Below are 12,212 nucleotides of genomic sequence, written 5' to 3' on the forward strand. Positions count from 1 at the left end.
CTTCCTCTTTGAACTTTTATTATAGAAAATTTCAGATGTACAAAAGCATTAGAGTATTGAGAAAGGTTTAATGAGCCCCATGTGTCTAGTACCCAGCTTTGACACTTAATCCATTTAATTAATTAACTAAAAAAATTTTTTTTTGAGGGAGAAAGAGAGTGTGACGAGTGAGCGAGAGAGGGAGAGGGAGAGCGAGAGCGAGAGAGGTAGAGGGAGAGCGAGAGCGAGAGATAGGGAGGGAGGGAGAGAGAATCTTAAGCAGGCTCCACACCTGCTTAACCCCAAAGCAGGGCTCAATCTCATGACCCTGGAATTGTGACTTGAGCCAAAATCAAGAGTCGGTTCTCAACTGATTGAGCCATCCACATGCCCCAATACTTAATCAGTTTAAAGCTAGAGTTGCGGGGCGCCTGGGTGGCGCAGTCGGTTAAGCGTCCGACTTCAGCCAGGTCACGATCTCGCGGTCCGTGAGTTCGAGCCCCGCGTCAGGCTCTGGGCTGATGGCTCGGAGCCTGGAGCCTGTTTCCGATTCTGTGTCTCCCTCTCTCTCTGCCCCTCCCCCGTTCATGCTCTGCCTCTCTCTGTCCCAAAAATAAATAAAGGTTGAAAAAAAAAAAAAAAGCCAGAGTTGCCTTATCTATCCCCCACCTCCATGCCTATCCCCTTCCTGATTTTTTTGAAGCAGATCTCATTTTTCCTGTTTCATCTGTAAATAGTTCTGTATGCACCTTTAAAAGGTAAAGGCTCTTTAAAAACTAATTAGACTTTTTATTTGGGGATAATTGTAGATTCGTGTGCAGTTGTAAAAAAATAATACAGAGAGATCCCATGTACCGCTTACCCAGTTTCCCCCACCAGTAGCCTCTCGCAAAACCATAGTATAATATTACAGCTATGATATTGATAGGGATATAGTCAAGACACAGAATATTTACATCAACACAAGGATCCAACCACACCCACTACCCCTTTCCATAACTCCTGACAACTACCAATCTGTTCTTCGTTTCTGTAATTGTGACCTTTCAAGAATGTTATATACCTGGAATCATATAATGTGTAAACTCTTAGTATTAGCTCAGCATAGTTACCTCTAGATTCATTCAAGTTGTTGGCTGTATCATTAATTCATTCTTTTTTATTGCTGAGTAGTATTCCATGCTATAGATGTACCCCCTAAAGGTCTTTGTAAACACAATTTGCCTGACTCTCCCTCTTTTTCCTCCTCCTGGCTGCTTCTCTCTTCACAGCAATGCCCAGTGAGTATAACTGTGTGAAACTGAGAAGCGATTGCTCAAGACCCTCTCTGCAATGGTACACCCGAGCTCAAAACAAGATGAGAAGACCCAACCTGTTGTTAAAAGACATCCTCAAGTAAGTATGAGCCCTGGGACCTTACGATTGCCCTGACCAGGTCAGCTGTGGGGAGCTGGGAGAAAAATGCAACAGGCCCTGAAGGATGGCTCTTGTAATTGGTCAGAAGATCATACAAAGGCACATTTGAGGAAGGATTCAGTGCACAGATGTCTGGATTTATGCATCAGGCTTTACTTAATGATAGGACAGTGCCAGCCAGGGAGGCACCATCCCGAGAGAGCAGCTCTTAAGTGCACAGCTCTCCCTGCCATTACGTGACCAAACAGGGCTTTTCCTCTTAGCTATTTTAAGTTAATCTAAAAATATGGCTAATTAAAGTCCTCTACAAGCTTCTGAAGAGCCTTAAATATTGAATACTAAAAAAGATGACCGGTGTTTCAGCCAGGTCACCCTTATATCCTAATATGTGGTATAATTGTTAAAGGAGGGACCTGGCAGTTGCATTTGGTAGCAGCCAAACCAAGTTGAAAATCACCCTTTTGAAAATACCACTAATTTAGGAGGTGTAGAAGGAGGAAGGTAGGAAAGGGAAATGTACATTAGTATCTTCCAGCTACTTTTGACACCAACCGATATTTACTGAGGTCTGACACGCCTGGCACTGTGTTGGGTGCCGGCCTGTGGCTGCGAATGAGGTACACCTGGGCCAATGGCTGTTCACAGTGTGGGCGAGAGAGTCACGACGGGGAAGTACCGTGCAGTGTCCTCAGGGCTGTAGGCATTGGGCCTGCTTTTTTGTTTTTTAACATTTGTTTATTTATTGAGAGAGTGTGCAAGCAGGGGAGGGGCAGAGAAAGAGGGAGACACAGAATCCGAAGCAGACTCCAGGCTCCAAGCTGTCAGCACGGAGTCCAACACGGGGCTCAAACTCACGAACTGTGAGATCATGACCTGAGCCCAAGTTGGACGCTCAACCAACTGGAGCCACCCAGGTGCCCATGGGCCTGCTTTTAACACACTGTTCTTTTCCCTTCCCTGTTTTCTTTTTTTCTTTTTTTTGGTAATCAAGAAAAGGGATTACTACATGCACTGAATGTAATTCCTTTTGGGGGGTGCTGGGGAGAGGAATAGGTAGGTAATACTGCATTCACAAGATTTAAAATTCAAAAGGTATTAAAAGTACTCAGTAAAATATCTTCTCATTTCTGCTCCCCACTTAAAGATAACCAATATTATCTTGTATATATAAGAAATATTGTGTGTGTGTGTGTGTGTGTGTGTGTGTGTGTGTGTGTGTGACCCACCCCCCATTTTTACACAGATGGTAACATCCTATTCATGTAACATTGTCCTCGATTCCAGGGAGAAATTAGGATGCTTGTCCAGGTTTTCTTGGGGGATCCTGTTGAAATAAGAATCAAGAAGTCTTGAACACACTTTCTAGCAATACTGTCCTGCATTATCCTCCTCAAATATTAAGAAATATTTAGCATCTGGTATATATAGTATACTGTGCTAGATGCTGTATTTTTAGAACTGCCCCTTTCTTTAGATGAGAGATCATTTTCCCCTTAAGGTTATTCTTTAACTTTGTTTTTTCAGTAACACAAAATATGTAAAACAGTGGTTCTTAAACTTTGGTTTAAACGTTTTTTTTTTTTTTTTACTGTTTATCAGCATCACTTGGGGAGCTTATTAAAAATGAGGTTTTGAGGGTGCCTGTGTGGCTTAGTTAACCGTCTGACTCTTGATTTCAGCTCAGGTCATGATCTCAGTTTGTGAGATCCAGCCCCACTGTTAGTGCAGAGCCTGCTTGGGATTCATTCTCTCTCTCTCCTTCTCTCCCACCCCTCCTCTGTCTCAGCCCCTCCTCCCCTCAGCCCTTCCCTCTCTCTCTCTCAGCCTCTCTCTCTCTCTCTCTCTCAGAAAATAAATAAACTTAAAAAAAAAAAGAGGTCTCTAGAACCAGGACTAGCCTTAAATCTTTTATCCTAATCCTGTGTGTGTATGTATGTGCATGTGTGTATTTTAAACTATACAATAATGTGAGTTTATCAGATCTTTAAAAGCAGTTTTTTTGTAGATGGTCTTAAGGGTAGCTGGTGGTTCTGTCTCCCCTCAGTCAGCTTATCTCTGGGGGTAGAATCTTCGGAGCAATAATGAGGAGATTGTTCATTTTGCTTTCTTATTCTTTTAAGGGCTCCCAATATTTTCCGCCCATTTTTTATTGTGGTAAAATACACATAACATAGAATTTACTGTCTTAACCATTTCTAAGTATACGGTTCAGTGATGGTAAATACCTTCACACTGTTGTGCAGCCATCACACCATCCACCTGCAGAACCCTTTGCATCTTGTAAAACTGACACTCTCTACCCATTAACACTAACCACCCCCCCTTCCTCCCTTCCCCCTGACCCGGCAGCCACCACTCTTTCATTCTCTGTGATTTTTGACTACTCTATGTACTTTATATAAGTGGAATCATACAGCAGTTGGAAGACTGACAGTATTTTATTTTATTTATTTATTTTTTTTCAACGTTTTTTATTTATTTTTGGGACAGAGAGAGACAGAGCATGAACGGGGGAGGGGCAGAGAGAGAGGGAGACACAGAATCGGAAACAGGCTCCAGGCTCCGAGCCATCAGCCCAGGGCCTGACGCGGGGCTCGAACTCACGGACCGTGAGATCGTGACCTGGCTGAAGTTGGACGCTTAACCGACTGCGCCACCCAGGCGCCCCGCCTGACAGTATTTTAAAATGGCAAAAAATTGAAGCTGAGATTCTATAGCTCAGAAGATGTTACTTGTTTTTTTTAAGACCAGTGGTCTGCATCGTGATTCATATTTTATTATGACATCTTTGCAGAAACAAGTTTTCTCTACTTTCACTTATAACAGAGAGTCATAAATGACTATCTTGTCAGGAAAATAAGAAATGGTGGCCTAAGTTGACCACTAAGGTCACCTTAAAGACTATTTTCATGCTGCATGGCAGACAGACTCAACGTGGGGTAGGTTTTCACTTATTTCTTATGATTTCTCTTGATTATCACATAACCATGTCATGATGCCTAATTGATTTTTTTCCAGGTGTATATTGCTTGTGTTTGGCGTGTGGATCCTTTATATCCTCAAGTTAAATTATACTACCGAAGAATGTGACATGAAAAGAAGGCATTATGTAGACCCGGACCGTGTAAAGGTTAGATATTCCATTGGTGTGATTTAAATGAAAAAAGTTCCAGGCTTATACTTAAACAGAAATGTCATCTCTAAAGGGTTATAAATAAGTGGTCATGAAAGTTATAAACGGAGGGAAAATACTTCATCTTAGCACTCCAAAATCAGGGATGACCCTCTCCCCCACCACCACCAAAAAAAAAAATAAATCCAACCCACCCACCTACTCCCCCACCTACCCCAACACCTACCCCACAGTATTGTTCCTCCGTTTACCGAAGTCGTGGCAGGAGGTGGGTTGCATTTGACACACCCCAGGGCACCTGTCGTGGAGTTACTTTGCTGTGATGTTGCCAGTGTACATGTTCTTAGAACAGGGGGAAGTTCTTTGGGTATCACCTGTCATTGCTGTGTTTTATTTTTCATTTTAATGACTTCACACTGTATTTCAAGATTTTTTTCCCTTCAATTTATATTCATTTTTCTAGATCAATTGACCTATTAAATGCTAATTTCACTGCTTAGTTGAGTAGTTAAATGACCCAGTAATTTCACATCCTGGACGAAAGAAGAGATGATTTTAAGTAAGGTAGCATGGCAGTAATGATAACCAACATGTATAGGTGCTTTACATATATTATTTAATTTCCATCACGCCTGGGAGCTACCCCAGTGTTCTCTCCCTCTTACAGATGATGGCTGGGAGGTTAAGCTGCTTGCCCAAGTTTACATGTAGTTTAGTTAACCAGTTTAGTTAATCTGGTTTAGTGTATACTGTGTAACTATTCTCAAAGTGCTTCAGCAACATAAACTCATTTTACCCTCATAGTAGGAACTGTCATTACCTCCGTCTCACAGCTGAGAGGAGGGGCACGGAGAGTAAGTAACCAGTTTAAGGTTACCTTCACTAGTAAGTGGTGGAGTTGGGGCTTGGACTCGGCCGTGTGGTCCTAGCTCCACGTGACTGCTGTCTACCTGGGTAGGGGATGTCCCCAGAAAGGAGCCAGAAGTTATAGGGAGGGTGATGCAGAGAGTAGGAGGGAGCTTACATTTCTGACCTAGATTCAAGTCTAAATGCCACTTAGTCAAAAATGAGACCTTGGGCAAGTTACTTAATTGTTTTGAGTCCCAGTTTTCTCAGCTGTGAAGTGTAGACAATATCTGTATAATAGGGTAGTCCTTGAGGTTGAATAAGATAATATACGCAGAACTCCTTTTCTAGTCAGGGTATTTGTTCACATGTTTTTACCTCAATCTGTATGTCCTTCGAAGTGCCTCACACACTATGTGGGACAGGTGGGTATAAACAAGGAAATGAAAATTAATACTTAATAATTATACTTTATTATAAAATATTATTTTTATGAAATATTCTAAAATAATTAAATAAAAAAATAAACGGCACAGCTTGGCCGATGCAGAACCATTGTGTCTCACAGAGCCTGCCTTTTTGTGCTGTATCTGTCCCCAGAGGTTCGCTGACTCTGCTGATTTTTCCAGCATCAGCACGTCTGCCGTGGTGGAGCAGGATGTGTCTAGCGCCTCTGCTCAGGCTTTCCGCCTCCCTGTCTGGCTGGCCTTGCGGTCGCCCCGGTATCTGTGCGCTCTTCCCTTTCCTTCTTTGCCATGCTTATCCACATTCTCTTTCTCCTGTCCATTTCATCAATCATGCCGTTAGCCGTCTGACCAACTGCAAAGATAATCACTCTCGAGTCTCGTTTAATTGAGGAGAGATGGGAGCTCTCGCATACAAGGGTCCAGCACACCATTTCACAAGTACAAGGTGGGAAAGATGTGCTTTAGTATACCTGGGGTAAAATTAACTTGGCAGTTTTCGTGCCTGGCCAGCGCCACCTGTGTTGGCCTGTGCCGTGGCTGCCTACAGCTTGTCCTTAGCTACATTAATAGACCAGGGATGCTCTGCTTGTCCCTGCAGAGCTCAGACAAGTGCTCTGATCATTATGGCTATTACTCTGTAAAGTTCCCCAAGGAGTCCTAGTGACTCCGGAGGATGACCAGAGAAGAGACTCGAGACCATGTCCCTGAGGAACCTTTGAAGCAATGGGAACATTTGTGCGGCCCAAAGGAGAGAAGGACTGGTGGAGGGCATGTGGCAGCTACTGTCAGCAAGCCAGAGGCCTGGCCTATGGAAGGGTCTGCTCTGCCCAGGTGGCCTTAATGGCAGGGGTGCAGATCAGGGGATGGCGGCCAGGCTGAGAGGAGAAGCGTTTGATGGTCGGAGGCATCTACAGTTGGGATAAATGGGTGCCTTTGTGGCAAATCTCTGAAACTCTTTAAGCACAGCCAGGGCCTCCCAGGTGCCCCTCCTTACCTGCGTTTCTATAGCCAGGCATGCCCCACTGTGGCTGGAGTAGTATTTCTGAAAATTGAATCTGATATATTGCTTCCCTGTTGCAAACTGTGATTTGTTCCCATTACCTTTAGAATGTCCAGACTCCTTAGTCTGGCCTGTAGGGCTCTTGGTGGCTTGGTTCCTGCCAATCCCTTCAGCCTCCTTTAGCCACCCCATGTTCCAGCACTGCCTGAACCGGGGCCTAAATCTTAAATGTTTTCACTACTCCTTGGCTGAGCTGCTTTCTTTCTTCCTCATTTTGGTTTTGTTGTGCACTTCCCTGGTAACTAATGACAAACATCTCCTTGCATGTTCATTGGCCATTTATATATCTTCTAAGGAGAAATATCCGTTCAAATTCTTTGCCCAATTTTTCATTGGGTTGTCTTTCTATTATTGAGTTGTAAGAGTTTTCTATATATTCTGGAGACCAGTCCCTTATCAGATACATGGTTTACAAGTATTTTCTCCCATCTTGTGGATTGTCTTTCCACTTTCTTCATGGTGTCATTTTCAGCACGAAAAGTTTCTAATTTTGATTAAGTCCAGTTACTCTATTTTTTCTTTTGTTCTTTGTGCTTTTGATGCCAGACCTCTGAAATCACTGCCTAATCCTGTGTTTTCTTCTAAGAGTTTTATAGTTTTAGCTCTTAAATGTAGGTCTTTAATCTGTTTTGAGTTAGTTTTTGTATATGATGTGAGGCTGGGGGCCAACCTTTTTCTTTTGCATGCGGATATCCAGTTTTCCTGGCACCATTTGTTGAAACGATTTTTGGCACCATTTGTTGAAACGATTTTTCCCTGTGTTTGCTACAATCTTTCTAACTTCTCTGGCTGGAGCCCCTCCCTCCCTTTGCCCCTCTGCTACTCCTCTTTTACATCAAATCTCAGCTCAGGAGTTAGGTTTTCTCAGATGCCTTCTCTGATCATTCTTCTCTCTGTCTTCTAGAAGCCTCTTCATACCTTAATCCTAACATTTACACTGTAGTATTTTAACTGTCTTTCCACTTGTCCTTTAAGCAAGCCCTTGGGAAATGGGGATTGTGTGCTAACATTTTCTATTAATGAATATATACTTAGGTATATTAAAGTCCAGGGAGAGGAGAGATATTACTGAACCATGGTGTGGTGTCTCATCTCTCAACTCCAGATTGTGTAGAACATCCACAGTTAAGTAACAGGCAACTCTTCGAGTATTTTTCAGTAATATCCATTAAGTTTAATGTCCCTTTAAGGAATAGGTGAGATACCTCCTCATATCCACCAGTAGACAGTAGACAGAAAACAAACAAACAAACAAAAACCATCTTGCCATCCCCTTCCCTCTAAACCATGGAATATGAGTTCTCCATTTAGGCTGATGGGGCCAAATTTTAAAATCTAAGTTCACTGCAGGACCGATAACAGCCTCTCAGGGCTGCCGGTGCCCTGCCCTGATTGGCTCCAATGAGGATTCCTGACCAATCCCTGGCAAAGGGGATGGGAGTATCTAATGGGCGAGGTCAGCTTCCCAAGCCCCACTGCCTGCCTAGAGAAGGGGTGATAACTGCCTGAACAGAATTACGGCTCCCTAAGAAGAAGGAACAGGAAATGGAGACCCAGTAGCAGTCCACAGTGACCACCACATCGAACCAGTTCTAAAAGATTCTGAAAGACCATTATTTTTTCCAATGATAAAAATAACACCAAAAATTCAAATAATACAGAAATGAATAAAGTAGAAAGTCCCTTGTAGTTTGTGGAGAAAGAGGGGGGAATCAGCTGATGGTTTTATAAGTCAAACATGTTTGTGAAAATCGCGGTCAATTTCACAAATTAATAAAGTAGAAAGTGAAAGCTTGCTACAACCATGGTGGAATTAGGGATAGTTTTTATTTCATTACTTGAGACTTTTTAATAGCTTTTTAACATTGTCGACGCTGTCAGAATGCCCCACTTTTCACAGTGGTCCTGACAGCTTGTCCTCTGCATGTGCCTCTGAGAACTTGCCACATTAGACAGACAGCAAGAGTTGGAGATCAGTGAGGATTTGGGTGGGGAATAGCAGGAGAGAAGACTGAAAATGAGCCGGGACCAAAGAGGGAAAACCCTTGAATGCCACACTGAGCAGGTCCCCAATTTGATATCTGGTCACGTTTCGTTAAGGCAAAACCAGAAATCCTTTCTCAAGTCCCCGGAATGCAGGAAATGTCCAGGGAAGCTGGCCGGTGTGGTCCTGGTGTTCTCAATGGCTGTGAGGCGGTGTGCAGTATGAGCTCTCTGCAAAGAGAACCCTGTCTCCAGACTGTTGCTGGACATTGGTCCTTACCACCAAGAGCACTGGGGCAAATTTGAATTGTTGTAGATGTATGTTAGCAGAAGGTGGTCTCAAAGCCATGAGGCCTTGTTAGCTCTGTTGATGATATTCAGCAGCTAGCAACGTTAGTGGGACCCTGCTGACCCTGTTGGACTCTGAGCGTTGCCTAGTTGTGCTGGGCCTGGCCTGTGTTAACACAGCTGCAGAAGTGTGCCCGTGGCTTTTGTCCTTTCTATTTAAGACGCCCCTTAACGTACTGTTTCTTTAAAAAGACTCACAGTGGCCTCTGTGGGGACCCGGACACTTTGAAAGTGCATTTCAGATGTGAAATTGCACTTAAAAATGTTTAAGGAGAGACAAGGGCACATTCATGTCAGGTCACAATCAGGTTTGGGCTGCGAGGTAGCAGCAGTTTGAACTTGGCCCTCTCTCTCCTCAGCTAAAAACCACATATCACCCTGAGGACTGCATTTTGTGCTGTGTAGTTAATTATGGCCAAATGTGCTTCTCTCTGACTCTGTAGACCTGCGCTCACATAGCTAAGGTAGGCAGTATAACCTGGGCCGAGGTATTAGTCCAGGTGTCTGCACCTCTAGACCAATTCTTTTCCCCTCTTAGCACTGCCTCCTTGCCCCAGATCATCCTCGGATATCAGAGATGAGGAAAGTGAAGTCTTGACCGAGGGTTAGATCTTTAGTCAAGGTTACACTGCTGGTTGACAGATCTAGAACCGGGTCCAGCATCGAGATCTTCTGATTGGTTTTTCTTAGTGGTTTACTGTGCCAAAATACACACACCATAAAATTTACCCCTTTCAAGCATGCAGTTTTGTAGCGTCCGTGCACTTACACAGTTACACCACCATCACTCCAGTCCAATTTTAGAACATTCTGTCCATCACCCAACGGGTAAGTTACCTCACCTGTTGTAGTCTGTCCCCACCCTCAGCCACCAGTCCCAGGCTGCCACTGACTGTCTGAGTTTTTACTGTGGTACTCTTTCTGTGACTCGGTTATTCAGATTTTGCCCTACTTTTTTAGCTGGGTAGGAGTTAGAGATGGTTGACTTCAATGTGAGTTACATGCGGCAGTAGCTTTGCTCACGGTTCTCCTGCGGCTGTTCTCACATGTTTCGGGCAGAGTGTGTAATGCTGTGGTTGTCAGAGCAGCCCCTGGGAGGAAGAGGCCAGCACCAGCCTGGTACACATCTGGCATTGAAAGCGTCATAAGGTAGCCCATGCCCTCAGCTCATGTGGTCTGTGGCTGCATTGGGCTCCTACCCAGGTTTGGTGAGCTCTAGCCCCAAAACCCTCCTCCAACCTCAGTGCTGTGCCCTGTCCTCAACGTAAAGGACTAAAAGAGAACATTGCCTTTTACTAAGAATTATGCCATTTACTTCTATTTGGAGGACCATTATCCTAAAAATTCTGCAGTAGAAATGAAAGCAGAGACTGCCGAGGAAAATCACTTTGATTTTTTAAATACCCTTCAGTGAATTTTCACATTGTGGTTTTCCATGGCAAGTCGCCACCTCCCTGACAGTCGGAACTACCAGATGTCTGTTTATTCTTAGCTGTGGGCAGCCAGCAAGCTCAGCCTGGAAGACGGTTAAAACACCGAAGCCCTCATTTCCACGCCTTGATTTGAGAGAAGCGGGAGTTTCTGTATCTTTTCGACAGTCGCCAGTTCTCTGCTTCCCAGTGGCCCTCCCAGTGATCCTTCCCAGTGGATGAATGCCAGCCAGACCCTTCTGCGTCCATCTGTCCTTGCCTACTCTGGCTTCCAGCTCTGGAGCTTTCTGCAGCAGGGCAGGGGAGGGTCACAGCCCCTTCTTTCATCACGGCTCTGGGAGGCGAGGTTCTCCTCCCCGGGCTTTTCTCATTCGAGCTGTGGAGGAGGTGGGGGAGAGGCTGGAACAGCTTCTGGTTAGAAGAAATGGTCCCAGGGGCTTTCTTGGGGCCTGTCCACACCTCTAAATGAGGTGAAACGAAAGGAGCAGAGGAACTGCTATCGCCGTAGACATTGCCGGTGGCGTTCAGAGCATGTGCTCGCCCGGGACGGATGTAATCACACCCGCGGTGAGTGAGGGCAGGCGCGGTCCCCGTCACAAGGTGATGACTAGGCCTTGTCCTCTGCCCCCGGTCTAGACAATTAAGTCTGAAGCCTCAAGTGGAGCTCTTTGCCAGAACGGAAATGGAACGAAGTTTCACTCCTTCCAAATGAAACTTTTAAAGAGAAAATTTGGCAGCTCAGGAGAGCCGAGCCCAGGTTTCTGGCTTGATCACCTACTTCTCTTTCCAGTCATGAGCCCATCACTAGTCTGCTCGGGGTTTTTTCGGGCACTTCTCAGAGGTCCATTTCTATCCTAGGAGATCTGCAAAACCAGACGCTTGACATGTCATTTTGGCCTTTTGTCCTCTAAAACTTGCTGTTCACAACCCTCAGGCCTGGGGTCTAGAGTCAGATGTGTGTGGTCTGTGTGGCTTGTCTGTTTGCCCTGCCCCCGCTGGTGGGGTGTTAAGTCCCTGCTGGGTGCAGAGTGACATGGGCTTGGCAGGCCTTCCTTCCGGTGCTACTCGGGGTCACGACTGGTCCTTGCCTGGCTTTCCTGCCGATTCCTCACGAAGATGCCAATTCATCTTTAAACCCTTGTTCTCAGTGGTGGTGTTTATGTGCTGCTCTTTGTGGACAGAGGCTGTGGTTTTAGGAATTTGGGAAGTAATCGGACCAGGTTAGCACACCAGCCCAGCCCTCTTACTGGCCATGCCTCCTTGAGCCCACACAGTGAAGGTACTGACAGCCATTGTGTGAGGTGTCGGAGATCTAGCGACAGGCCGAGGCAGTGGCTGGCATAATGTATGCAGCAGCATCTGTGCTCAGAGAATGTCACTTCACCTTTTTAGAAACAGGGCCGCATCTCAAGATGTAGACAGTGTACTCTTCCCAGATGCTAATAACTTTTCGAAGCTGTAATTTAAAAAGGGGGGGGGGGGGGGCTTTGGCTATAGTAAGATAGAAGTTTTCCTACAAAAAATTATTATACAAAAATTAGACAATAAAA

General features: G+C 44.8%; 1 protein-coding gene across 8 annotated transcripts in view; it reads left to right on the forward strand.

Moving 5' to 3' along the window:
- Positions 1-12,212, forward strand: part of ST3GAL5 (ST3 beta-galactoside alpha-2,3-sialyltransferase 5) — a 50,760-nt gene that overhangs the window by 25,129 nt on the left and 13,419 nt on the right. For 7 of the 8 annotated variants that reach the window (XM_040496861.1, XM_040496863.1, XM_040496862.1 and 4 more), the window contains exons 2-3: positions 1,251-1,374; positions 4,414-4,525. In XM_040496861.1, the coding sequence (XP_040352795.1) occupies positions 1,251-1,374; positions 4,414-4,525 (236 nt within the window). Of the gene's footprint in view, positions 1-1,250; positions 1,375-4,413; positions 4,526-9,591; positions 9,697-12,212 lie in introns of those variants that run through there. The other variant, XM_040496866.1, reaches the window with a different exon arrangement.

Source organism: Herpailurus yagouaroundi, unplaced genomic scaffold, assembly GCF_014898765.1.
Source record: "Herpailurus yagouaroundi ecotype Mexico unplaced genomic scaffold, PumYag 188, whole genome shotgun sequence".
NCBI lineage: Eukaryota > Metazoa > Chordata > Mammalia > Carnivora > Felidae > Herpailurus > Herpailurus yagouaroundi.